This window comes from Phascolarctos cinereus, unplaced genomic scaffold, assembly GCF_003287225.1.
Source record: "Phascolarctos cinereus isolate Bilbo 61053 unplaced genomic scaffold, phaCin_HiC Scaffold_726;HRSCAF=1367, whole genome shotgun sequence".
Lineage (NCBI taxonomy): Eukaryota > Metazoa > Chordata > Mammalia > Diprotodontia > Phascolarctidae > Phascolarctos > Phascolarctos cinereus.
Window position 1 is genome coordinate 320,331,631 of NW_027556098.1, and position 27,887 is coordinate 320,359,517.

The window sequence follows — 27,887 nt, forward strand, 5'->3', positions numbered from 1 at the left end:
CACCATGCATTTTGTAGCCAGGAAGAGCTATGTAAATAAAACCTATCATCAATGTTAGGCAGGGCAAGGCATTATTATGCATACTTTACAAATAAGGTAACTGAGGCTGACAGAAAATAAAAAAATTAATTAACTGGTAGAATTGGGACTGAAACCCAGTGTTCTTTTATAATACACTGGCATGCTAATGGAGAAAATAGCCTCTGACAATCATCTTGGTCTCACTTGCCAACTCTCATTTATTCTGACCTTAGCCAAAACATCATTAATCATTTTTGATACTAAAAAGATTCAGGCTAAAAGTGAAGTATGATTGCTGCACAGATTTATCAACTGGGAATAGTCTCTTAAGGTGTCCCCTAAATCTGATGCATTGGTTTATTGTATAGAAAACTACTGAAGATATCAAAGCATTCGGCTAGCCTAACCGGTCTATTTCTGCTGACCTAAAATAGCTTCTTGGATCACAATCCTGTGTGCCAAGATTTATTGGCTAGCTAAGATGAAATATCAATAAGGGTTGGCTTTGAAGAGTAAAGAAAAGTAGGGTTGTTTTTGAAAACTTTAATAAAATGACTTGTGCCTCCACAAAGAATACCAAAAAAATTTAAGCAAGTCCTTTGTCATTCAACTTTTACATTTCCATCAAAAGAATGATTTCCTCGGGATGCTGATATAAACACATCCCTTGGTAAGACATCTTAAATACATAAACACATCTCCTTGGCTGCCTGCTGTGCTGACATCTCACATTTACAAAACTGTAAGTCTTTAGCAACTACCCCAAAGGATCAGAAAAATAACCTATTTCCTGGAAGAGATATTATTTCTTTAATTAAAGGGCAAACATAATTATACTGGTAAACATGTGGTCTCTGTAAGAGGACAATTTCTCCCTGTAAATACTAACAACAAACAACCGCTAATTCTCACATTTCTATGGGACTTCAAGGCTCACGATGACTTTTCATTGAAACTCCATGACACAGGCAGTATTGGGCATCATTATTCCCCTTTTACAAATGAAAAGTACTGAGGCTCAGAGGAGGTCAGTCTATGTCCTGATCACAAAGCTAGTCAGTGTATCAGAACTGAGTTCCAATCCAAACCTCTTATTCCAAGGCCAGCACTGTTCCCACCACACTATGTGGTCTCTAAGACTTGCCCCAAGGCTTAAAAATGTCATTACATCATAACTACCACAACCCTAAGACAGGGCCCAACCTTGATGAGAAGCAGCTGACACTGAAGATAAGTGGCGGAAAAGTCTGCTACTCCTGCCAGGTCAGACTGAAGTTCTCCAAGTCTCTGCAGGTCACTGCAAGATAGAAAACCCAGAAGCAAATGTAGATAGGGAATACACAGAAATAAAAATCACCATATGAGACTAAAAACCTTAAAACACTGAGTCTCAGAATTAGAAGGGACCTCAAAGGTCTTAAACCCACACATACTGAAGATGAAAAGGAGCCTTGGAAATCATATACTATGCCACCTTTCTTTTATAGATAGAAAAGTGGAGCTCAGAGCAAGGGATCTATGAGTTTCATGCCCAAGGCCATACTGGTAGTGAGTGGCAGAATCAGGCCTGTAATCCACTTCTCTTATTTCATAGATCATAGACTTTGGAGCTGAAAGGAACCTGACAGCGATGTAGTCCAATTCACTCATTTTTACAGAGGTGAAAGGACCTATGCTAAAGTCGCACCAGGTGAGTATGTAGGACAGCTGGCCAGTAGACACAGCTTCAGTTCAGTCATTTTTCATTCACATACAACTCTTTGAGACCCAATTCGGGGTTTTCTTGGCAGGGGTGGTTTGCCATTTCCTTCTCCAGCTCGTTTTACAGATGAGGAACTGAGGCAAAGAGGGTTAAGTCACTTGCCCAGACACAAACTGCTAGTAAGTGTCTGATGCCAGATTTGATTCACCAAGATGAGTCTTCCCAGCTCCAGGCCCAGCACTCTATCCACTGTACCATGTAGCTGCCCGAACACTGCTTTTGTGAAAGCCAGGCATTAGTCTAACCCCTCTCTGAAGAATGAATCCCTTTTGATGTCATCTCCTACAAGTGTCATCTAGATGTTACCTAAAAACCCTAACTAGCTCACAGTGGAATCCCTGTTCTTTATGTCTGTTTCCTTGACCTAGCTCTCCTTTGCTCTCTAGGTAGATTTTTCGCCATGTGAGAGATGCTGAACCAGCTGTGCAGCTAACTCGACTTGGGCACCTGCCAAATTCATCCTACTCTTTGTTGGCTAGCTAGCACAACAGGCCCTGCAGCTAGTCATTCATTATGGTACATGACTCCACAGACCGCTGGGAAACCTACTGATATCACAGTTTCTACAATGAATGCAATCACCTTTAATTTGGACAGAAAACCAAGGAACACATTTCCATTCAACCGAGGGAAATGCTAACTAGCAGAGTTCACAAAAATAGGAGGGTGGGGGGAGAGGAATATATATGTATAGCCTCTATCAGATTGGTGCCGTCTTGGGGAGGGAGGGTGGGAGGCAGGGGGAGAAAAATTTAAAACTCAAAAACTTATGGAAGTGATTGTTGACAAATCAAAATGAATTAATTTAAAAAAAGAAATAGAGAGGTTGATCAATGGAGCAGATTAATTAAATAAAACAGAAGCAAACAAAAACAGTAACCTAATATTTGAATAATTCAAAGACTCCAGCTCCTGCAACAAGAACTCACTCTTCAGCAAAAACTACTGGGTAACCTGGGAAGAAGTCTGGCAGAAACCAGGTGCAGACCGACACCTTCTATCTTACACCAAGTTCTTTATGACTCAGACATAAAAGATGACATTCTAAACAAATTAGAGGAGCAAGAAAAAAGTTACCTTTTATATCTATGGATGGGGAAGACTTCATAATCAAACAAGAGACAGTACGGATCACAAAAGAAAAAATGAACAGTTTTAATTATATTAATGATAAAGGTCACAGACTCAGCATGCCCACTGAAACATATTTTTTGGATATGGCCAATGTTGGAATTCATTTTGCTTGAAATGTTACAAAGATTTCATTTTGCTTCTCTCCCTACCCAATTTTGGGGTGTGGGAGGCTGAGTACACATTTTTTGTTAATTAAAAAATAAATTAAAAATACAAAAGGTAAATCTTACACCAACTCTTACAGCACTTAGAATAACACAATATGTTCGATAATTTGTCTTTTGTTTCTACAATTAGATTGGAAGTTCTCTGAAGGCAATGCTCCTCTACCACTCTCCATGAACCCAACAATTAGTCAACTGATATATGAACGTTTATTCATTTACTGATCAGGTATCTATGAGAACAAGAGTCAAAATGGAAAAAAAAATACTGATTTCAGGACAAGCATAAGGAGCCACAAGAAAATACAGTGAAATCTGGGAGAGAGAAATAGTCTTTCCCATTCCCATCCCTACTCCAAATAGAAGGCACTTCAGCAGAACTGAGTCCATATGAAGGTGTAAATATTTTCGAAACATTTAAAAATACATTTGCTATGTTTGATGAGTTGCACAAACAATATAACAGATTAAATACATTAATTTTAAAAAATCATCCTTGGTTCTGTTAAAATTCATGGATAAAGCCAGTCACAAAAATTAAATGCTGATTAAATTGTTAAACCAAATGTTATTTATGGCAAATATTTCTCTTTCTGTCTCTGAGAATATCTAAACACTGAATTTACTATTAATTCCACTTAGAGGCTTACATAGTAACAAGGTATGTTAGAAAGATCAAAATAAGAACAGAGTTTTGGTGAGTTTTCAACAGCTATTTTCAACTCTGCTCCCCGATGATTACAGATTATAAACATTCCCTTTGCACCTCACTCTTTTCTGAAATAGTTCCCAGATCAGAAAACGTGCACAGCTCTAGGGAGACTTCCAAAGCTGGGCAGCAGCATATTGTTTCAAAAGACACAATCACACCACACATAGACAGAAGCTGATAGGTAAAACATTCCTAAGAGAAAACACAAGATGCACTTTATACAAATTACTATCACTTCTAAGCAAGCTAAGCATACCATCTGTTTCACACTCTGCCCCAGAAGAACTGCACATATACTGAAACTCCATTCATGGAATCTCAGAAAGTGAAGAACCCACAGAAACTGAAGACACCACATGACAGCCTTTCCAGTATTTGGTTCAGGCCTTCATCTCTTTTTATCTAGACTCCTCTAACAGTCTGTCTGTCTGTCTCTCTCTCTCTCTCTCTTTGTGAGGCAATCAGGGTTAAGTGACTTGTCCAGCTTGCCCAGGGTCACACAGCTAGTAAATGTCAAGTGTCTGAGGCAGGATTTGATCTCAGGCCCTCCTGATTCCAGGGCCTGTGTTCTATCCACTGTACCACCTCGCTGCCCCCCACCACAGTCTCTTAAAACAATCCTTCCTCTCTGCAGTCTATCTCCTTTCCAATCCATTCCTTCAGAACACTGGCCAAGTAGTTTTCTTAATGGACTGCTCCTCGTGTCACTCCTATATAATATATAGAACGCTTTTTGGTTTGCAAAGCCCTTTAGAAATACTACCTCATCTGATCCTCACAACCACTTTAAGAGGCATGTGCTACCTTTGTTGCCATTTTATAATCTCAATTCTGAGGAATGGAGACAGAGTGACTTGCCCAGGATCACACAGCTCATAAATACTTGAGGCCAGATTTGAACTTGGGTCTTCCTGTCTCTAGGACCAGAGTTCTATCCACAATGCCACCTCGTTGCTTCTATGTTAAACAATCTGCCGTGTTGCTCTCAGCTGCCTACCGAGAACAGCATAAACTGCTGGCTGTGGAATTCAAGTTCCTCCACAGCCTTGCGCCTTGCTCCAATATACCTTTCCAGGCTTGCCTCACACGCTTTCCTTCCACACACTCTTATCCTTGGTTCCCTGTTTTCATCCTGCCCTCTCCTGCCTCTCTGTCTTTGTTCATCCAATTCCTACATGGCATGGACTATGTAGCCTCAGACCCCTTTCCCTTTGAGCACTACCTTAGGTGTCACCTCCCACATAAAGGCTTCCTGGCCATGACCTTTAGGTGGAAGTGATCTGTTCCTCCTCAGAGGTATCACAGCACTTTGGCTGGACCTCACCTTTGCACTTAGCTCACTCTCCCTTTTACCATATTTATATGCATGTCTTTCTCTCACTCACTTATTAGTTATTTATACATGTACTGTTACACGTATTTTATTCATATTACTTTCGCTATTGTAAAAGATGTGATAATTTATTGCCCTATGGCTACCTCTGATTGTGAATATCAGGCTGTCAAAGCTGAAGCTCTGACCGCCACTCAGGGCTCTCTCACACCTATTTCCATGCCAGGTTCATCCTTGCTGCATCTCTATCCCCCTTTCTAACCTTCCTATTAGACCCATGGGCGCCTTCTGGAAATGACTTCATACATATATTTTGTATCTGTATGTAACTATTGTTCCCTCCCTACCCTCAACAGAAGGTGAACTCCTTGAGGGCAAAGCCTGTTTCATTCTGTCTTTGTAGCCCTGACAAGTAACACAACGGCTGGAACACAGAAGGTGCTTAATAAATGTTTGTTGAAATGAACAGCCTGCCAGAATCTAAGGTCCATGGCAGTAAGCACCATCTGTTACCTAAACATTTTATCCTCTTTGGCGCCCACAACAGAGCTCTGAGTATAGCACGCCCGTAACATGTTCATCAAGGGAAATTATGCTGGCCTACAGAATTGCTTCAGTTCTCTCTAGCACTGAGGTTCTAGGATTCTCAGGGATCCTATCAAAGTGGTACAGTGACACATACTCTAATAACAGGCACATTTTCATTAGGAAGCCTAAACTTTTATGATTAAAACTTATTACCTCTGATAAAGAAGAGCAACTTGGAGTAATACAAAGAGGTATAGCTGACAAATGGCTTACAAGAAACCTGTGAGGCAGGCAGAGCCAACACTACCTTCCCTATTTTAGAGGAGAAAGGTTAAGTAACTTGTTAGGTATCATATACAGCTGCTAGCAGAGATGGGACATAAACTCGGGTTTTCTAATTCCTAAGTCACTGCTTTTACAATTGTACTGTGCTACTGCTTCTCTTAGACTGCAGTCATTATAGGAGGCATAATGAGGTCAGCATAAGCCAAATTTCCAAACCAAGCAATTATGTGCTCATTCACTAAGGTCAGGCCTCATATCAGGGTCTAGCTTACAATACATAGCTGTTGCTACCAAAATGAAAGGAGATGGTATACATAAGAATACATCACTAGGTTTTTATTTTTTAAAAAAGGTTTAGCTTAATCAGGGCTTTTCACACAAGAATTGTGGAAACTCATCTAGACCTCTCTTACAAACTTATCACACTCTACTCTGTTCTGGTTATTTGGGTCCTTGTCATATCTTCAAAGACATAAGGAAGATTCTAAGCCCCTTGAAAGTAGGAGCTGGCTTGTCTTGGTATCTCCTTGGCATCTAGTACTAGGCTCTCTAACACTAGGAAATGCTCATCGGGTGTTGGTTAAAAGTGCATTATTTCAGACCTATCTTCACACAGACGGTGAAGCAAAGGCATACGGTGCATGTGCAGAAGTTGTAAGACATAACCAATGAAGAACTCCAAAGAACAAGAACAGCAGATGCTATCAAGGAATTGTATGTGGGCAGAAAGAGAAAATGGTCTGGACAAACGAGAGTGACGGATGAGGGGTGAGCAATATCAGGAACAAAGAGGAGAGAACCCCATACCACTGGGCAGGCACTGCTGTGACAAACTTTTAGGAGTTTATGGATGAGAACGCACAGGACAGCAAGCATGGATGAGGCGCAATCTGCATTGTTTGAAGGAATTTCCAAATTGGTAAGAACACATATCCACTGGAATATTTTATTTTCTTTAGATCAAAATCATAGAATCTTTAAGTTGGAAGGGAATTTTAACATTATCTATTCCAAAATCCCAACCACTCAGCAATCCCTCTTACAGCATTTCTGAGAGACAGTCGTCTAGAAACCAACTGAATAGTTACTTGGAGCTCTCAACCTCAGATAAAAGAGAAATATATCCAGTGTTGGATAGTTCCTAGTAATGAGGAGATTCTTTCTTATGTTAAGCCCAAATTTACTTCTCTGTAGCTTCCACCTCTTTGTTAGAGTTCTGATTTCTGAAAAAAATCACAGAACGTGTCTGTGGTATCTTCCATGAAACAGTCCAGATATTTGTAGGCAGCTTTATCACCCTCTAGTCTCTTCTTCTCTGGGCTAAACCTGTGCAGAATTCCTGGTCTGAGGCGGTTTCCTGAATTCATACTATCTTAGTCACTCTTAAGTTTGCCACTTCCCGGCCATCTTTAAACAGTGCTGTCCACAGGCCTGCCTCCTCCTAGCAGATCTCCCTCTCTTGGGACCAAGCTCTGAATGGTGAGCTTCCACCTGGTTGTGGGCCCATCATCTCCTTTCCTAGCCACCTTCAAGGGAGGCTGCCACATGCAAACCATGTGCCAAACCCTCCCTCCTAACCTCTGCTTTGCCACTCTTGCTCCCCTATATTTGCTCTCTTCCCGTTCTAGAAAGTGAACTTCCTCGAAGGGAGGGACTGTCTTGCTTGCTTCTTTAATTATCTGTAGCACTCAGCACCTGATAAGTCATAATTGCTTGCTAAATGCTTTTCATATTATAATGCTTTGCCTGCAGCTGAACCCAGTACTGCAGAAGTCATTTGACCAATGTGGCATATGGTAGGGCTCTGGCACTTACTGACTGTGAGAGTCTGAGAAAAGTGTCCAACCGCTTTGAGCCTCAGCTTCTGTGGCTGTTAAATGGCGGTAATACATACCCTCACTACCTTCAAAGGAGCTGTGAAGCAGGGGCTCTGTAAATCTTAGAGCAATATCGAAATGCCAGCCGGTGCCTTCTGTGATCTCCACACAAGACTTCACACAGCCCACAAGCATAGTAAGTGCTGTCTTTTTTTAAGTGCCCATCACCTATGTTCATGTTGCCCTCACTTTAGGTCTGGATCTAGATTCTCATTGGTGTTTCAGAGAGTGCTTGACTAGTTAAGGGTCAGCCAGCCAGTATGTGTCAAAGGGGAGGTTTGACCCCAAGCCTTCTTGATGCAGACCAGACCTCTATCCACAGACCACATGCCATGCTGCCTCTCCCTCAGAGGATGGACAGAAGCACCATTTTTCTTCCAGTGGGGCTGAAAAAATGGACACTGAACTGATTGCTTTCTTGAGCTGTATTTTCACTGAACCTAAGGGAGCTCCTCTTTCCTCTACTGTTTCTAAAATTTTCTTGTAATCACTACCCATTCTCTCCTTCCTCTGCTGGAGTCCCTCTCCTGTATCTGGTACAATGGACCACGCAGAGCAAAAGGGTTTAAATGAATACTCCTTTTGCAAAAGTTGTATTCCAATGTCTTCAGGCAGAAGCATTTTTCGAGGCAGTTCAAAAGCAGTTCAGAGAACAAAAACAAATGAGTCACAAAAAGGTTAGAATCAAAGTCTCAAAACCTTTTCTATTCCTCTTGCCCCTAGGGCCCACACCAGTCCACCTGGGGCAATGCTAATTCCCATGGCCCCAGGTCTCCACTACAGCTTCCAAATAGCCACAGCCCAGGCTGGTTTTGTGGAAGCCAGGGAAGTCAGCTCACACCTCTCGGGTTCCTGGCCCATCCCACACTGTGCAGCAGGAGGAAAGCTATTTAGCTCTACTGGTAAGCATCTGCTCCTGCTCTGACTCGAATATTCTTTACCCCTCCCTCAGCTTACTGAATTCATCCCCCTCACTTAAAAAGCTACCCACTTCAGTAAGCCTTTTTGACCTTCCTCCCATCCCCCTGTCTACATCTCTTTTATGTAGTCTGGCAGTATCTAGAGATGTCATACTCTCCAATTAGACTATAAACTCCATCAAGAGCAATGAGTTTTACCTAAACTTTATATCCCCCACAGTCCTCTACACAGGCACTGAATAAATGTCTGTTGAACTGCTGCTGAAATGGAAGAAGAAGGGAATAACGGAGAGATTTTTGCTGTTATTAGTTTACTAAAATGTTTTTTACTGAAAATAACTTTTAACATGTTTATATGTTTTATAAGTTTTATTTACAATAAAACTATGAAAAAGAAAGCTAATTGAAAGTGTCAGATTAAATGGTATCAGAGGTGATATCTAGTTAGACACTGTGCTTTACATCTAGAATTTTTGTATTTTTCTGGGGGCCTATTACAACATCTGGCACAGTGTTTAATAAATGTTAAATGAATGAATTTCTAAGATCCTTCTACTCTCCCAATTTTCTATAATTCTTCACATGAGTAATACCTCCAATCTCTTACTTTCTGGAAAAGGGAGGTTAAGAATTAACTGTATACTTTTTTGTATCCCCTCACACAGGGGCTTGGACATAATAGACACGGCACAAATATCTGAATAATTGTGGAGCAAGAAAAATTAAAAAAAAAAAAAGGAACAGACTAAATTATCAAATTTTAAATCCCATTACATTAACAAAATAATGGCTGGCACCAGGAATTCTTGAGGGCAAGAGAAGAAGTAATCCCACTAAACCACAAGTAAAAGATGGCAGACACTGTTTTCTTGTCCATTAAAATAAAAATTCGACTTGAGGTGCGAAATTTTGATAACCAGACTTGGCTTTTGAACGTCATTTTAAAAAATTTCTATTCCTTTCATTTTCATTTGAATTCCCCTGACAAGGAGTCAAACTGCAAAGAACTTCTCTCTAATGGATTCTATGTCTTCACTAACCATCAATCAGGCCAAGATCTGATAAGGGGGAAAAAAGGCAAGGAACTTAAAAAAAAATGGTCTCACACTTAGATCATAAGAACAAAACAATAGCCTAATAAATTCATTCACTCAAACAAAATATTTACTAAGTGTCTACTACATATATGATATGGTCCTTTTTTAAAAAATGGTGATTTTTACAGGTTCTTGTCCTCTAATAGCTTTTAATCTAGTAGGTAAAGACAGGAGGAGTAAAGAAGGCAGGTAGGAAGAGGAGAAAAAGGGGTAACAAGTCTTCTCAATCCTTATTTGTACTACTTACCTCCTAGGACTATTGAAATAAAAATACTTTGTATACTATAAATAACATCTTGATTATCAATATTATTAAGATAAACTATGTTATTTTAGTTAAAATATAAACAACTCTAAGAATGAAATCTTTCATCTGAAAGAAATTTACAAAACATAAAAACCTAAACTAAAACATGCATAGAAAGATACCTAAGTGTCTCTGCCAGGCTGGCTATGCCTACCCTAAGCAAAAAAGGATACAGGCAGGAATAGGGGAGAAGAAGGGCAAATGTTGGGGGGAAGAGAAAAAGGGAGAGGGAAAGAGAGAGAAAAACAGAGAGGGAGAAAGAGAAGAGAGAGGGAAAAAAAGGGACAGAGACAGAAGGAAAAAGGGGGGAGACATATAGAGGAAATGGAAACAGAGAGCCAAATGAGGTGCCATGGTGCAGCTAGGTGGCGCAGTGGATGGAGCACTGGCCCTGAAGTCAGGAGGACCTGAATTCAAATCCAGCCTCAGACCAATCACTTGACACTAGCTGTGTGACCCTGAGCAAGTCACTTAACCCCAATTGCCTAAAAAGGTTAAAAAAAAAAACAAGAACAAATGAGGTGCCATGAGAGCTCAGGGGGGCAAGAGATCACTTTTAGTTTGGGGGGAATCAGGGAAGTCTTCATAAAGGACATGCCATTTGAATTGGACTTTGAAAACTTAGAAGAATTTAAACAAAGATTTCCAGAAATGAAGTGGCAAAGGAAGGAGTATTTTTAAGGTACAGGTAACAGTGAGAATGAAAGCACGGGGTTAAGAAAGTACACGACAGGGTTGGCAAAAATGGTGACTAGTCTAGTTTGGCTGGATTGCACAGTAAATAAAAAACAATCCAGTTAGAAAGCTCATATGTATTACTAAGTTAAAGGAACGAGATCACAAAATTTCCAAGAAGATCACCTTACCGGATTGTAAACTGAAGCAGCTCCTGAGTGCCCTGAGGATCAAGGTGCTGAAGATTATACACCCTCTCTAGGCTTTGCTGCAGAAACTGTTGGGAAGGGTCTTCATGTGGCGTGATGCTCGGGGAAACAGGTGATGACAGTAGTTTTCTACCTGGTAACTAAGCAAACAAACACAATGGAGTGATGCTACTATTCATATAGTGGTGGATCAAGCTAGAAAAGACCTCAGAGATTATCTGAGAGTTCAAATTTCTCATTCTATAGGTAATAAACCTGGCTCAGAGAGGTGAATATACCTGCCAAACGTTAGGAGATAGCAAACAGCAGAGCTAGGATTCAAACCCAGGTCTGCTGAGTCCAAATCTGGTCTTCATTCTATTATATGCTATTGCTTCTGTGTAGTTCTGGGAACCATTCTCTTTTACCAACCAAATCAGGGGGAAGGGCAAAGTGAAAAGAGGCCAGATTCTAGTCTGCTCTTTAAAGAAACGCCCTGAAAATTATGATCACCTGTTCCCACATAGCTGACTTGTGCTTTATAAAAAGGACAGAAATGGATTACAAGCTTGGTAGTGACTCACATCAACAGCCCTTCCATGTCTTAGGAGATGGCTTAATGAGCTATTGCCTAAAAAAAAAAAACCACCTTGTGATCAGGCTTCTCTGAACTTAGCTCATTTGGTCTTTGGATAACACAGTCCATCATTAGGCTCAGCTTCAAGCTTTTCTAGCTTGGTAAGACTAGCAAGAACTTGTGATTTCTGGCTGAACCTCTGAGACCCCAGGGTCACCTCCATAACACAAGGAAGCAGAGGAGAGATTTAGGGAGACTCTCCCTTAATATTACTATGATGTTTATTAAAAATAAAAATATGCCACAAGAGGCAGTATGATTGTGGTGGAAACCTGGCCTTGGAGTCAGGAAGACAGAGGTCCATGACCTGCCTCAGATAGGCCACAGGACCTGGGCAAGGGATTCACTTCACCTCCCAGTATCCCAAACAGCTCTCTAAGAAAACAACTGCAGAAGAGCTGATGATCTGCTTTGGTAGAAGAAGTCTGGGTCCTGGGAGCTCAAACAATAATGAAATCAATTTCATGCGGACAAAAAGTTATTCCTAATTACCATCACATTTTCATATGTCCATTCCCTCTCCCTATCATCATCATTTTACATTTTTTTTTCACTGTATCTGAGTGATTTATTCCTAACTTTGAGTCTGAAACAAGATACAAAGAATAGTGTCAGATGAGGACAATCAGAAGTCTTTGCTGTAATAAGCCATGATGTAATTCAAAGCCTAAAATACATCAATACACACAGACCTCTTCCTCACCCTCCATAATATCAAATAAAGAACAGTGTAGCAAAGGGAAAGTATTTTTTCTTTAAAAATAAACTGGCTTTCATCTGAGACTAAGTATGATTTTGCTTTTTCCTATTTCCTTAAAAGGCAACCAAAGAAGCCAAAATTGACCCAAGGAGATTTTTAGCATACTCTCAAAGCAGGAACAAGGTGAGAAAGACTGTCACGCAGGTAAGCATAGTGTCTGAAGGTATGATCTGAGAATAGAGCAGGCATGGTGGGGCAGGTTTCAGCGGCATTGAAGATAAGAACCAACACAGCAATATCTAACATAGGTAGTTAAGGAAAAATCCTTCAACGTCATAAAGGAAAAGTGAAGACAAGTTTGGCAGGCATTCTATCAAAAGGGGTTGTAAAAACCTCACTTACATAATCTTTGAAAGAAACACTCCCCATTAATTATCAAATGAGCACATTTTAAAATTACACCAGGGGCTACAGATTTCTTACTTCTTGTTTGGATCATGTAAAGTAAATTAAACTACCCTCAAAGTAATATTATTAACAGTTAACAACTGCCAGCAGATCACAGATACATATCCAGAAGGGCCTGTCAGACCAAGTGACCCAGCCCTCTCATTTTGAAGGTTAAGGAAACTGAGGCTTACTGCAATACTGCTTGAAGGCTTTAAAAAGTTCTTTCTTCAAAACAACTCCATGAGAGAGGGAATGCACACAGTACTATCCTCATTTTCTAGATGAGGAAGCCAAGATTCAAAGAAGTTAAACAACTTGCCAAAAATCACACGGTTGGTTAAGTGGAAGAACCCCAAGTGATCCAGGTCTTCCACTTCTAAATCCAGCGAGCTCACCTCTCGCCACATCATGCTGCATGCCAAGCACTGTTACAAAAACCCTCTAGTTAGCATTACAGAACACCAAGGCTGATGAGGACCTCAGAAGTCAGCTGGTCCAGTTCTTTGCCTAAGAAGTCACTATCCAGCCTTTGCTTTGAATACTCCCAGTCTTCCTTGATGGCAGTTTCACAAAGCTGAAGCTTTGGCACCCCCTGAAGGAAGGCCAAAGTCAAACTGTGGTTGTAGCCAAAGTACAGTTGAGTCCCAAATGGCCATTATGCTCATTATGATTATACCATTTAAAATTCTCTGAGTTACACAAATACAGTAAGAGGGCAGTTAGTTCTGGTGTTTCAAATCCACGTTGATGCTAAGGTTTAATGTCTTCTTTCTACACATGAAGAAACTGAGGCCTTGTTAAGTGAAGTCACTGGCTGGGGTCACACATGTACTCAGTAGCAGAATCAGGATGGTGGTGGGTCCAGGGCCTACGCAGCTTGTTAGAACTTTTCTGCATCCTTCACCCCAGTTAGTCTTCTTATAAACACATCCTTGTAGCCACAACAGAGACCAAGTCAGATACCATGGATACATCAAGGCAAGCCCATTTCCAATGCTCTAATGATGGCATATTATTACTACAGCTCTTGTTTAACATGCGAGTAGATGTTTGACTTTACCCTACTACTACCCTCAATGAAGCAACACAGCAAAGGGGAAAAAACACTAACCTCGTGTCAAGAGATCCAAGTTCACATCTCAGCTCTAATACTTACTAGGTATGTGACCATGGGCAAATCTCAATCTTTCTGGATCCTCAGTTTCCTCATCTGTAAAAAGGACTAATATTTGCACTATCTGCTTCACAGAATTGTAGGGAAATGGTAAAGCACAAGGGATGCTATCATTATTATTACTATTATTAAGAATAAACTGTACTTTTTGTTAAACTACATAACGCCTAAGGAATGAAGATGAAAGACACTTTCTCATCTGAAGAAATAAAAACAACCAAACAAAACACAAACTCTCTAATTGACGCGGCATGCAGAGATATGCAGGACTCCCTTCTGGGTCAGCAGTGCCTGCTCTAAGCACAAAGGATACAGGCTGGGTCATCCATGTCGGGCTCAGCAGTGTCAAAGAATGGGTGTGTGCTCAGGAGGTCTGGGACGAGGGGAAGCACCAGCGTTGGATGTCTACCTCCCAGAAACTTCAAGCATCTGAAAAAGACGTGGATAATGGTCCGCTATAATCAACAGATGTTCATTAGGCACCTACTGGTAGGATTAAGAATTGTCCTAGGAGTAACGGAGGCCACGAAGGATAAAACACTGTCCCTGTCTATAAGAAGTGTGCAATTCAGACATGCAGAAGACAGCAGGGCTGTCAGTTTTGAGATGGAAGGCCCCTCAGGGATCAGTTAGTCCAACTTCTTCATTCTACAAATGAAGAAACCATGAAGTGACTTGCTCAGGATCACACATGCAGTAAAAGAATCAACATTTGCAACCAAGTGTTGTGACTCCAAATCTAATGCTTTTTGGTCCAAGTAAAGACTACATTCCATTCCAACCTCCCCAACCTTAAATTCTGGTTTGTCATAAACTGACCAAGGCCTACAAAGATAATGGTAACAGAAAGCAGTAAGTGCCAAATGAACGGCAGAGAATAGATTCCATAGATATTCAGAGAAGGAAGAGATATCACTGTGGGTTGGACTAGTCATGAGACTTGAGCACCTGTAAGATAAATAAGAATCAAAAGTGCAGAGAGTAGTGGGGAATGGCATGGTCTAAAGCTCGGAGGGAAACAACTGAAGTCTGTTCAATTAAGATGTAAAAACAAATTGTCACTTCTGGGCTCTTCATTCAGTGGCACTTTATTTATTTACTTATTTTGGCCAGGCAATGGGGTTAAGTGACTTGCCCAGGGTCACACAGTAAGTGTCTGAGGGCAAATTTGAACTCAGGTCTCCAGGGCCAGTGCTCTATACACTGCACCACCTAGCTGCTTCTATTTATCTATTTTTATTAATTTATTTTGATTTATCAACAATCATTTCCATAAGCTTTTGAAATTTAAATTCTTCTCCTGCTCCCTCCCCAAGATGGCATGCAATCTGATACAGGCTATACATATACGTTCCTATTAAACATATTTTCACATTAGTGATGTTGTAAGGAAGAATTAGAACCAATAGGAGGAACCACAAGAAAGAGAAAACAAAACAAAACAGAAGAAAAAAAATAGCAAATAGTACGCTTCAATCTGTATTCAAACTCCATAGTTCTTTCTTTGGATGTGGATAGCATTTTCCATGAGACCTTTGCAGATGTCTTAGTTCCTTGCATTGCTGAGAAGGGCTAAATCTATCAACATTAGTCATCTCACAATGTGGCTGTTACTATGTATATTTTTAATGAATCTGAAGTTACCAGGGAACAACCTCTCTTACCCACTCTAGACTATCAGAGATGGAAGAGACCTCCCCTTCCAGAAGTTACTTAATTTAACCCTCACCTATATCCTTCCTACAGCAGTATCCTTGACAGGTCATCAGCCAACCCTTATCAATATGGAGCACTCACTATTCCTCCTGCAGTAGTTCATTTCTCTGAGGGGTAACTCTATAAAGAAGTTCTTTCTTACAATAAGCCAAAAATTACCTTCTTATAATTTATATCTACTTAATTCCTTTGGGGCCAAGCAGAATAAACCTAGTCCTCACCCTGCCAAATGACAACCCTTTAAATATTGTTGATCATGATTATATCCCATCTCAGGAGTTCCTTCAACTGATCGTCAAATGTCATTGTTTCAAGATTCTCTCCCAATTCTGGTTGCTCTCTAACCCATCAACATTGCTCAATAAAATATGAAACTCAGAACTGACTGTCATATTCCAGATGTAGCTTATTTATCCTACATTTTATACAATATGCAGAAGAGTTATCAAAAGTATTCTTTGATAGCAGTATGCTTAAGAAATTTCAGTTTAATGACTATCTTCACTGAAACAGACTCAGATCAAGTGCCTACATAAGTTTTATTCTGTTCATGGGAGAAATAGGAATATAGGCAGAATAACCAGAAGCCAGATACCAAAATGTTACCCTAAAGTCACTGGCTCATTTTCTTTGGTATTTTTAGGTTTCAACCTTTCAAACTTATATTTTATACAACATTCTTTTAATTTTTAGCACCAAATCTTTATTTAAAAAAAAGGAAAGAAAAAATGGAGCCTTTATGACCTTTCATAGAAACCTCATTTAAGTATTTAAGGAGGTAGACATACATTTTATATCTAAAAGGATCTAAAACATGAAGTGCTAAAATTGCGAACCTTTGTCATGTCTGGTTGTAACAAAACTCCAATCTGCCCTCTCCTTTCTACTCTTACTTTATCCTGAAGCCATTATCCTGAAACCCTCATGATCTCTCACCTGGACTATAGTAACAGCCTCTTTGCTGGTCTCTGTGCAATCTATCCTTCATTTAGCTGACAAAACAATCTTCCTAATGCCCAGGGCACTGACCATGTCACTTCTTCACTTACAAACCTTGACTAAATCCCCACGGTACATAACAGAACATAAACTCCACAGCCAAATACGTTTAAGACCCTATGCAATCTGACTCTAACCTTACTTCAATTACTCCCCTTAGCACCTTCTTATTGGAGACAAAAGCAGCTTCTCAGCGTCCCCCATGCTGCCTTGTCCTGTTTCCTGGCCTGTGTGGGAATTTTGGGAATTGAGTGAACCACCCTGACTCCATCTTGTGACTGAATTCTGGATCTAGCTCAGTTTTCTTTCTATTCAATTATGATTGAGTCTGGTCCAATTTCTGTCTCGTGAGAAAATGTCACTGTATTGTTTGAACCTAGCCCTGCATAGTTGGGAAACTAGACCACCTCTACTCTTAACTAAGGACCTAGGTTATCCTGACCAGAAATCCAGTCAGATCCAAAGACTGATGTAAGGAATTTTCTCACAATTATACACCTCAAGTAATCTATACGTCTTATCTAAAAATTGATCCCATACTGGACAATCAGTTACTGTTTCCTTTTTCCTTTGACTGAATACAGACATTTGGGGGGATGCCACCTTTTTCTTTTTTTTGCTTTTTTTTTTGGTGAGGCAATTGGGGTTAAGTGACTTGCCCAGGGTCACACAGCCAGTTAGTGTCATGTGTCTGAGACCACATTTGAACTCAGGTCCTCCTGACTCCAAGGCTTGGGCTCTATCTACTTTGCCACCTAGCTGCCTCGACACCTCTTTTTCTGATTTCAGGGAACTGCATCTGTCTATTCTCCCCCTCCCAACTTGGAAAGTCCCTAATCTTTCTCCCAATTATAAATCAGATTATCTAATTTTGTATCCTGGTTTATATCCTGTTAATTGGGTTTTTTTAGTGCACAAAAGTCTGTCTCCCCCTGTATTGAGGGTCTAATGCCAAGCTGGAGGTCTGGTCCCAATGTGTTATACAATTGGCATGCACTGCTTACTAAATCAATATGCTCAGAAGCTCAAACCTTTGTTTCCTCGGTCACTTCAATCAATCCTCATGTCACACCTGTTACTTTTTGAAATGGATTCCATTCCATCAATGTCTGTTCAAATCATTCCCTTCCTTCAAGGACCAATTCACATTACAGTTCTTCCATGAAGCCTTCTTTAATTCTCCATAAGTAAACTGAGCTGTCTCTTCTTGAATTTTTCATAACAAATCGTACAGACATTTCTTCTGTACCTAATTCATCTTACAGGTATGTGTACATGTATCTTCTTCCTCCTCCTGAACTTTGAGCTTTTTAAGGGCAGGGATTGTGTTTAATTTCATATTTGTATGACTGCTTACCATGTCACCCAGAGCAAGTTTAACTAATCTTAGTGTATTATCAGTTTTGCCATCTGTAAAACTGCTCTAATAATTAATTTGTAAACTAGGTCAAAAGGTTGTTGTGAAAAAGAGTGAAAAAGACACAGAAATATAATATAGTATTTGAAAGGAAAAATATGGAAACACTGAAATCTAATACCCATTACAGTTACATTCATATTTTACATAAACAAGATTTGGTGGGAAAAGTGAACCCTCTACTTGGACCAATATGGTAAACTACAGATGATTTTATCTCAAGTGAACAAATCAAAAAAAGAAAAATTGACTTACTTCCATATAGATTCTCTGTCTGTTGGGTACTTAGCTAAATTCTTCAGGAGCTCAACCAGTGCAAGATGGATTCCTTCTTTGGTTGACACATTTGTATAACACAGTAGTTCATGAAGAGCCTCCCGTATATCTCGTGAGGAATCCTTTTTAAAAGACAAATGTAAATTTAAAGACACTTATGTTAAACAAGATGCCCACATAGTATTATAGGATCATGAAAGTGACTGTAAAAGCCTCTAATCCAGTCTCCTCTTTTTACAGATGAAGAGACTCAGGCCAAGAAAGGTTAAGTTACTTTCCCACGGTCACATAGGGAAGTAAGAGGCAGCTGGGTCCTCTGACTCTAAATCCAGCATTCTTTCACCTGGGCCAAGCTGTATTCACGTTTATTTCTAGGCCAGGAAACTAAGAGGATACCTAGCTTCTTAAAAGGCCGGGCAAAACTGTCTCTCAGGTCCCTTCCAGCTCTAAGTCTATGATCCTACAGTAATGAGGAGCAACCTCAGACATCATCTGATCCAATTCACCACACCAGAAGGGTGAAAAGCCCACCAATCACAAACATTCAGAGCTGGAGTGGCCTCAAAGTTGTTTTTCTTTATATAATTTTGTTCATCATTTAAGATGTTCTTCCAGTTTTGCTTATTAGACTCTGTTTCAGTTCGCATGAGTCTACCCAAGTTTTTCTCAATTCTTCATATTTACCATTTCGTTCAGCACAATAATATTACATCACACCTACATACTGTTATTCTCCAATGCACAGATATTCCCCTTTTGCTTCCAATTCTTTGGAACAACAAAAAATTCCCCCATAAACATTTTGCATACATAGATCCTTTCCCCTTTATTTTTCACATTGGTGCAATATGGCATCTTTGATGTGTTGTGTGTGTGTATGTGTATGTATATATGCATATATGCCTAGCAGAAACACTGGTAAAACCTTATGTTACTTTAGAAGCCAATCTCCAAAGTCTTGACTAACAATATTTTACAAAGGCAGCACTTTATAGTAGAAAGGAATATCATCCTTGACACAGACCTGGGTTCAAATGGCAGTTCTTTTCTTTTTACTAGCTGTGATCATGGACAAATCATTTCATAACCCACTCACCCCATCCCCAGTTTCCTCATCTGTAATATAGCAATACTAATATTAATAATGTAGCAATACATATAGTATCTACTTCACATAACTGCTATGAGGAAAATATTTTTTAAAACTTAGAGCGTCATGGGAGCTACTATCCTACAATGAATAAATGAAAACAATTAAAAAATAGTAATACTACCATATGAATGATGCTGGCTTAAAACTAACTATATCAGAACAACTTTGAAAGGCTTAAGAAATCTGATAACTATAATGACTAACCATGATTCCAGAGGACTAGCGATGAAACATTCTATCTACCCACCTCCTGAAAGAGAGGTGGTGGTCTCAGGACACTGAATGAGACCTATCTGTCTTCTTAGCCAATGAGGGAATTTGTTTTGCTTGATTACACCTATTTGTTACAAAGCTTTGTTTTTCTTTTCCAAGTAGGGAGGCAAGGAGATATGGGAGAGAGAGAAGGCAGATTTTGATTAATTGAAAAAAACAAAAATTTAATTTAAAGAGAAAAGAGACAGCAGAACAACAACAACAACAACAACAAACTGATACAGGGCATCTCTAAGGATTTTCCCATCTTCAATGGAAATAAATTTTCTCAAGGAAAAAGTGAGTAAATAAAAGAAGCTCAAAAAATAAAAACCAAAACCAACCAAACAAACCTCTTCTCAATCTCATCCTGCCCTCTTATATCTCCATTCATTTATGAAGGCTATTCCGTAAACCTGGAAGAAACTTCCTGCCCATCTGTGGCTCCTGAAATTCTTATTTCAATGACCAGCTGAGATGCCACCTCCTCCAGGAAGCCTTCTTGGGTTCCAATTCCATTCCCCAAGCAAGAAGTGAAACCTCTCCTTGATTTCCTCATTTCTCTAGCTGAAACTCTGCTGTGTATTTGTTGTTCATTTTTGTATTCCTGCAACTAAGTAAAGTGTCTTACACAAAGCTGATGTTTAAAAAATTTTCTTGAATTTAGTTGAATCGGTGTCATGCACTGTCGAAGCCATTACCCCACCTCCACCCCATGCCCATCCCATCCCATCCTACTCCCAGGCCCAGCCCACTCCAAACTAGAAGGAAATGTATTTGGGAGGCAATGCAAAGCTGAATTCTCTAAGTGATGTTATGACTCAGATGATATTATGATTATTATAACGGAGACATTCTTTTCCATATTGGTTTTGGATCCTCTAGGGTTGCTGTTCAAGCTCAAGGGCAGTACTAGAACTATTACAATCTATAATTTCTGTCTCTGGACTTAAATTACTCCAAAGATTTATAATATCCAAATGGCAGGCTGGGGTGAAGCCAATAAAGATGAAATTTAATAGGGATCAATGTAAAATCTTACAATGGAATTCAAGAAATCAACTTTATACAAGTTTAAGATAGAAAAAACATAGCCAGACAGCAACCTGTTTGAAAAAAGAGGGTCTTGGGGCAGCTAGGCGGCACAGTGGATAGAGCACTGGCCCTGGATTCAGGAGGACCTGAGTTCAAATCCAGCCTCAGACATTCACTAGCTGTGTGACTCTGGGCAAGTCACTTAACCCCACTGCCTAACCCCCCCCCAAAAAAGAGAGTCTTTATGGACTGCAAGCTAAATGACACCACAGTGTAAAGTGAGCTTGTGCATGAAGAGAAGTGGGCAACTAGGGATAGAAAGCTCTCCCTGGACCTAATTATAACACGCCTGGCTGACTGTGTTCCCTCAAGACAATCAAGAAAGAAGGGTCTCAAGCTGAAGGATCCAAGCTGCAGAGGCCTAGGAAGGTGCAGACTGGGGCATTGTGAGACTGGTCTTCAAGTGTCTGAAGGGCTGTCACCCAGAGGAGATGTCAGGCTCACTATGCACGGCCCTACAGGGGAGAACTTAAAGCAATGGTTCCAAGCAGCAGAGAAGCTGACTCAGGCTTTGTGTGATGACCAACTCCCTAAGGCCTCCCTGCAGAAGGAGTGGGGGCTGAACGGACTCCTCCCTGGAGGACACTTTTCAAGTACATTGTTTTAGTGATTCCTGTCAGGGGAGAGATGGGACCAGAAGGCCTCCGAGATTCTGTGACATCACCGGCGTGTATACACTCTCCAGAGCTGCAAACCACAGCCCCTCTCCACCTCAGGAGCCAGTTTCATGAGTTCTTATAGTCAGAAAATTGTTGTCAACTTGTGACCAAATGACAGGGGACCACAGATCTGAAACTTCTTTTACGCTATGCTAGAGACCTTTGCAGCTTGGGAAGGGCTTTGGTCCAGAGCCAGCACTAGAGCAGCTGCTCTTCCCCTCTGCTGGTCTCCTCAGGCAGTCAGTCTGTCTAAGGAAGCCCAGGGCTCCCTTCTCAGAATCGTGGTTTTTTTATTCTACTTTATTTCATTTACTTACTTACTTATTTGAGGCAAGGGGTTAAGTGACTTGCCCAGAGTTACACAGCTAGTAAGTGTCAAGTATCTGGTCTAAGGCCACATTTGAACTCAAATCCTCATGACTCCAGGGCCAGTGTTCTAGCCACTGCGCCACCTAGCTGCCCCTTAGAATCATGTTTTTAAAAGGCATAAAATAAAATGTATAGGGTTACAAAGTAAACAAATTATAGCGAAATAAAGATGTGATTTTTTCCCCCCTCATCCAAGTTTATAGCCCTCTTGAAGGAAGGTCTGTGGACTTCAGCGCAAGAATCTTGCACTAAAGGATGATTTTAGTGCAGATAAATGTTTTGTTAAAAAATAAGGAAAAAGGATTTGTTTATACCTCTTACTGTACTTACATTTGAAATAAAGCTATTTGTAAACATGTCTTCTCTCTCCTACTAAACCCCACATTCCCTGGAGAGCAACAATGGTATCTTATTTATTTTTGTCTCTTCTAAGACGCCTAGCATGGGACCTTGCACAGTCGCAGGTACTATAACAATAAAGATTTGTTGGATTAATTAATAAATAGCTGAAAAATCCAAAGCCCCTACTTTGGAAGCCCAATGAAACCGATGGAAGCACAGTTACTGCTAGCTGAAGTCAAACCCCGAAGAGATGATAGAAGGTGTGGAGAGAGTGCCCTACTCACCTCTAAGACAGCCAGCACAGTATCAAGCTGATCCTCTCGGAGGGTAATGTTATTAGAGATCTTTCTCATGGTGTGTATTGACTGGAGGCGCACCTCTTCAATTTCATCATTGAACATATCTACTAAAAAATCAAGGCACTTCTCTGCAAAAGAGGGCGAAGACTGGGCCAGCATGCATAGAGCCTCTACCGCAGCAATCCGGACCTCTATGGAGAGAAAGGGGGAACAGCAGCCTGAGTGACTCCAGCTGTGAGCCTCTCAAAGTCTCACTCACCAGTGCTCTGCCAAATAAGCACACATGCCACTGTGGGAAGAGCCCAGGATTTGTACAAACCCAGCCAGGCTTCAGTCCTGGCTCCACCACAAGCTTGTGAGCAGCCTGGAGCAAGTCACCTGCTCTCTCTTTGCCAGTTTGCTTTCCTGTAAAATGGGAATAAAAACACTTGCACTACTCACCTTACAGACCTATTAGTGCCTGTAAGCAGGAAAGTCTTTAAGAAATGTGATGTGTGTGTCAATAGCACCTGTCCAATGTGTTCAAGGTGAAGATGATCAAGAGCCTTTCCTATAAATCAGCAGTTTGGATCTTATGAGCAAAAATCTCAAATAATTAAAAGGCATTTTACAATCATAAAAAACATGTTTAATCTTTTTTATCTAAGTGATGCCCGTCCTGGAGTGGAGGGGTGAGGGATTCTGGGCTGCTGCTTAGCAGAGGGACCAGATTCTCAGAATAAAAATCTTAGCAGGCCAAGTCCTTAAATACACAAGTTCCAAAGTGAAGTCAGTAGAACCAGAACTGCATTCACATCGATTTTAATTCAGAAAAAGAGAAAACAAAGTCAAAGGCAGCAGAACTTTAGACAGACTTGACAAAACATAGGATAAAACTATTTTTTGTTTACTGTGTTTGATTTTACTTAAGGTTTTAAGGGTTTTATGCAAAATTTTATTCCTTATTTTTATGCTTATAATTATACATCTGTTGATAGCTGTTAATTTTAAGAACTTGGCCAAGGGTAAGTAGTTAATAAATGTTGGTGAAATCAAAAAAGGCTGAGGATGCCGAGAACTCAGGAAGGTTAAGTGACTTACCAATGGCCACACAGCTAGGAAGCATCGGAGCTGGGATTCTAACCTACATCTGCAGACTCAAAGTCCATTTTTTCTACTACAACACACAATTTTTTTGGAAATTCTTTCCATTGTCTAAAAGATAAAGTATTTTCTTGATTTCTGAGGCAAATAAATTGAATACAAGATAATGAACACATTAATGAACTTGCCAAATATTACAGAGAAATTCAGGGACGGAATCAGGCCCCAAACATACAAACAGTTGGCTAATTTTTCCACCTATTTGAAGCATGCAATGTCTTTCCATAAGCCCTGAAAACATCGTTAATTTGACAAACCCAGTAAATCTCAATTGGATAGCAAGAGAAAGAAAGAAATTAGAATATTATATTCTCTACCTACTGCTTATAATGCATTGCAATAGAATTTTCTGATCTTGGTTTAACTGAACCTCAGCCAGGCTGCCCTTATACATTCTTCTAATTAAGACAAGCCCTAAGTCAGTAGGGAAATAGTGCCATGCGGGTTAGTAATAAAGGTCACATAATTATATATCAATAATAGCTTATATTTAGAAAATGGTTCTCAGGCACCTTATGTTCATCATCTCAAATGATCATTACCACAGCTCTGTGGGGAGAACTCACATGGCACTCAGCACATGCTATAAACTACATTGTTAGCCAACTTACGCCCTGAATCAACTGTATACCCATTGAGAGACGTATAGATCATGTTTTTTATTACTCTGTATACTCAGCATGAGGTAGATATACAAGTACTATAACCTCCATTTTATAGTAATAGAAACTGAGGTTCAGTTGAAGTTAAATAACTGACCCAAGATCTTCGAACTCCAAATGTACCACTTTGCACTGTAGTATGATGCCTTTCAGTGATGGGGATGTTAATACGGATCTCACCTAGATTGCAACCTCCTGTTAAGAGGAGGGCATTTTGGAATCCTTAAAAGCCCTATGGGTGAGTTTTTATCATTATCCTAGTTGAGGCACTGCTATTAAGGTCACTTCTAGGACCAGCTTTCTCCATTTTCCTGTCTAAGAAGGCTTTCAGCTACTGCTTACCATACATTTCATCTTCCAACCCATGGACAAAGGCTCCACATGCTCCAGATTCAATCAAGTTCACAGCACCTGTGTCTATTTCCTCTTTGGGGGCATCATCACCCCATTTTCTGCCGCTAGAAAACTCCCCTGAGCTGTACAGTTCTTTGGCACGCTCATGCGCTGTGCGCTTCCTCTGCAAAGACCAACATTAAAATTAACATTCGTAGAAAACACTCACAAAAGTCTATTTACAATAAAATTTAAAATGATTTTCCCCCCTAGCTCCCACCAAAGTAACAGAGGAGTCAGGAGAGTTTCCTAGTTACAGCTTAATCCTACCAAAAAAGAATTTTGGGAAGAATTTTGAAGAAAGTGAAGCTTCCATTGCTACCAAGTAGGAACTAATGCTGAAAATGGGCTGCAAGACATTATATACAATAGCATTTCAAACATCAGAACTGAATCATTCTGCCTCAATCAAATGAGACTTAGTAAAGTCAGGAGACTTTCCACGTTAAATCTTCCTCTTTTTAAAGGAAACTTATTACCCACACTAATTTTTTGATGACTCCTCTTCTTCCTCCTCCTCCTACTATACAATGAATACTTATGAAGTAATTTGTTATTTGTTTTTTCAGTTCCATCTACGGAGAACAGAAGACTTCATGACCAAACAGGAGATAGAGAACAAAATAGATAATCTTGATTACATTAAATTGAAAAGTTTTTGCACAAACAAAGCCAATGCAACTAAGATTAGAAGGAAGGTAGAAAACTGGGAAAGAATTTTTCCAACCAGTCTCTCTGATAAGGGCCTCATTTCTAAAATATATAGAGAATTAAGACAAATTTATAAGAATACAAGCCATTCCCCAATTGATAAATGAACAGACAGTTCTCAGATGAAGAAATTAAAGCTATCTTCCTCCCATTGGTTTCAATTTTTACTTTCAACTTCACTAATGTGAAAATACATTTAATAGGAATGTAAATGTAAAGCCTATATCAGATTGTGCACTGTCTTGGGGAGGGTGGAGGGGAGGAAGAGGGAGAAAAATTTTCAACTCAAAAGCATATGGAAGTGATTGTTGATAAATCAAAAGAAATTAATTTAAAAAAATTAAAGCCATCTATAGTCATATGAAAAAATGCTCTAAATCATTATTGATTAGAGAAATGCAAATCAAAACAACTCTGAGGTACCACATCACATCTATCAGAATGGCCAACATGACAAAACAGGAAAATGATAAATGTTGGAGAAGATGTGGGGAAATTGGAACACTAATGCATTGTTGGTGGAGTTGTGAAATGATCCAAGCATTTTGGAGAACAATTTGGAACTATGCCCAAAGGGCTATAAAAATGTGCATACCCTTTGATCCAGCAATAGCACTTCTAGGGCTATATCCCAAAGAGATCATAGAGATGGGAAAGGGACACACATGTACAAAAATATTCATAGCAGCTCTTTTTGTGGTGGCAAAGAATTGGAAATTGAGAGGATGCCCATCAATTGGGGAATGGCTGAGCAAGCTGTGGTATATGAATGTAATGGAATACTACTGTGCTATAAGAAATGATGAACAGGTTGACTTCAGAAAAACCTGGAAAGACTTGTATGGTCTGATGCTGAGTGAAGTGAGCAGAACCAAGAGAACTTTGTACACAATAACAGCTACATTGTGCAGTGACTAATATTGATAAACTTAACCCTTCTCAGCATTACAAGGATCTAAGACATCTCCAGAGGCCTCGTGATGGAAAATGCTATCCAAATCCAAAGAAAGAACTATGGAAGTTGAATCGCTATCATTTTTTTCTCTTCTGTTGAGTTTTGTTTCCTCTTTCTGATGATTCCTCCTATTGGTTTTAATTTTTACTCACAACTTCACTAATGTGAAAATATATTTAATAGGAATGTAAATGTATAGCCTATATCAGATTGTGTGCCGTCTTGGGGAGGGTGGGGGGGAGGAAGGAGGAGAAAAATTTTCAACTCAAAAGCATACGGAAGTGATTGTTGATAAATCAAAATAAACTAATAGAATTTTTAAAATTAGTTTTTCAGTTCCAAAGTGTTAATCAGCTAACTACTCACTAGATGTCTCAAGAAAAGGATAAAACTGAAAAGTATATTAGATTAACTCAGCATATATCCAACCAAGGAACATTAGTTACAAAAGTCTAGATAATGTGAAGAAATATCAGTTTACCCTGAGATCCGACATGAGCTTCTTATCAAGGGTCTGCTCCAAAAAATGGGAACTAACTTGCCCCATGGAACCCTGTAAAATGATGAATCAATTAAGTACATAAAATGGCTTCTATGCTTTGAACATGGTCTTACAATTCACATGTAGTTTATTAACAAATACTGTAGTAGCTCAAATGCCTATGGTTCTTTATAATTTGAAAGTGTTTTTTAATCACAACAGTCCTGTGAATAAAAAATGGAGGGTGAGTATTGAATCTCAGAGTAAGACTAACTTCCAACCTTTCAGAATCTGTCTAAAACATGATGAACAATGCCTGAATAGGAATCTCCTCTCCAACATTTCTGACAAGTATCAGGTCATCAGTCTGTTAGAAAACTCCTAGTGATATGGAGTTCACTCCCTCCTGAGACAGTCCATTCTACATTGGAAATGATCTAATTCTTATTAAGTTTTTCCTTATGTGGAGGCTAAACCTGCTCTTTTCCCATTTTTACCCACTACTAATTGTTCTGCCCCCTAGGGCTAATGAGAAGAAAAAAAAAGACCGTCTTCCAAATACTGGACCATAACCACCTAAGTCTTCTTTTCTCCAAATGAAACTTTCCAACCAATCCTCCTTAATGCATGGTATCCAATCCCTGTTCCATCCTGGCTGTCCTCCTCTAGACCTGTTCCAGTTTATCAATATCCACTCTAAAATGTGATACCTAGAAATAAGTATAATACTCCAGATGTGTTCTCACAGGGCAGAGCACTGTAAAGACAACACTGAAATGCTATATTTGATGGATATCTTTCTATAGCATGGTTTCTAGTCCTCTCACCACCCCAACTGACTATCCAGAGATGGATGTAGTCCAGCTCATCCCTATTTACCAATGAAACTGAGATTCAAACAGCATCATCCAGATAAGATTCTATATATCCTGATGTTAAGTCTTGTGTGCTCTTCCCATCTTATCACCTACTTTATGTTATTACCTTTATGTACTACTTTA

General features: G+C 39.7%; 1 protein-coding gene across 3 annotated transcripts in view; it reads right to left on the reverse strand.

Annotated features, from left to right (window-relative positions):
• INTS4 (integrator complex subunit 4) overlaps positions 1-27,887 on the reverse strand; it is a 93,175-nt gene that overhangs the window by 30,515 nt on the left and 34,773 nt on the right. For all 3 annotated transcript variants that reach the window (XR_013487791.1, XM_020989496.2, XM_020989495.2), the window contains exons 9-16: positions 26,887-26,958; positions 24,689-24,863; positions 22,527-22,732; positions 18,352-18,494; positions 14,278-14,393; positions 12,506-12,639; positions 11,007-11,164; positions 1,225-1,318 (exon numbers count right to left, since the gene is read on the reverse strand). Coding sequence is in view for 2 of the 3 variants with exons in the window: in XM_020989496.2 (XP_020845155.1) it covers positions 1,225-1,318; positions 11,007-11,164; positions 12,506-12,639; positions 14,278-14,393; positions 18,352-18,494; positions 22,527-22,732; positions 24,689-24,863; positions 26,887-26,958 (1,098 nt within the window). In the remaining variant the exon portion in view is untranslated. The remainder of the gene's footprint in view (positions 1-1,224; positions 1,319-11,006; positions 11,165-12,505; positions 12,640-14,277; positions 14,394-18,351; positions 18,495-22,526; positions 22,733-24,688; positions 24,864-26,886; positions 26,959-27,887) is intronic.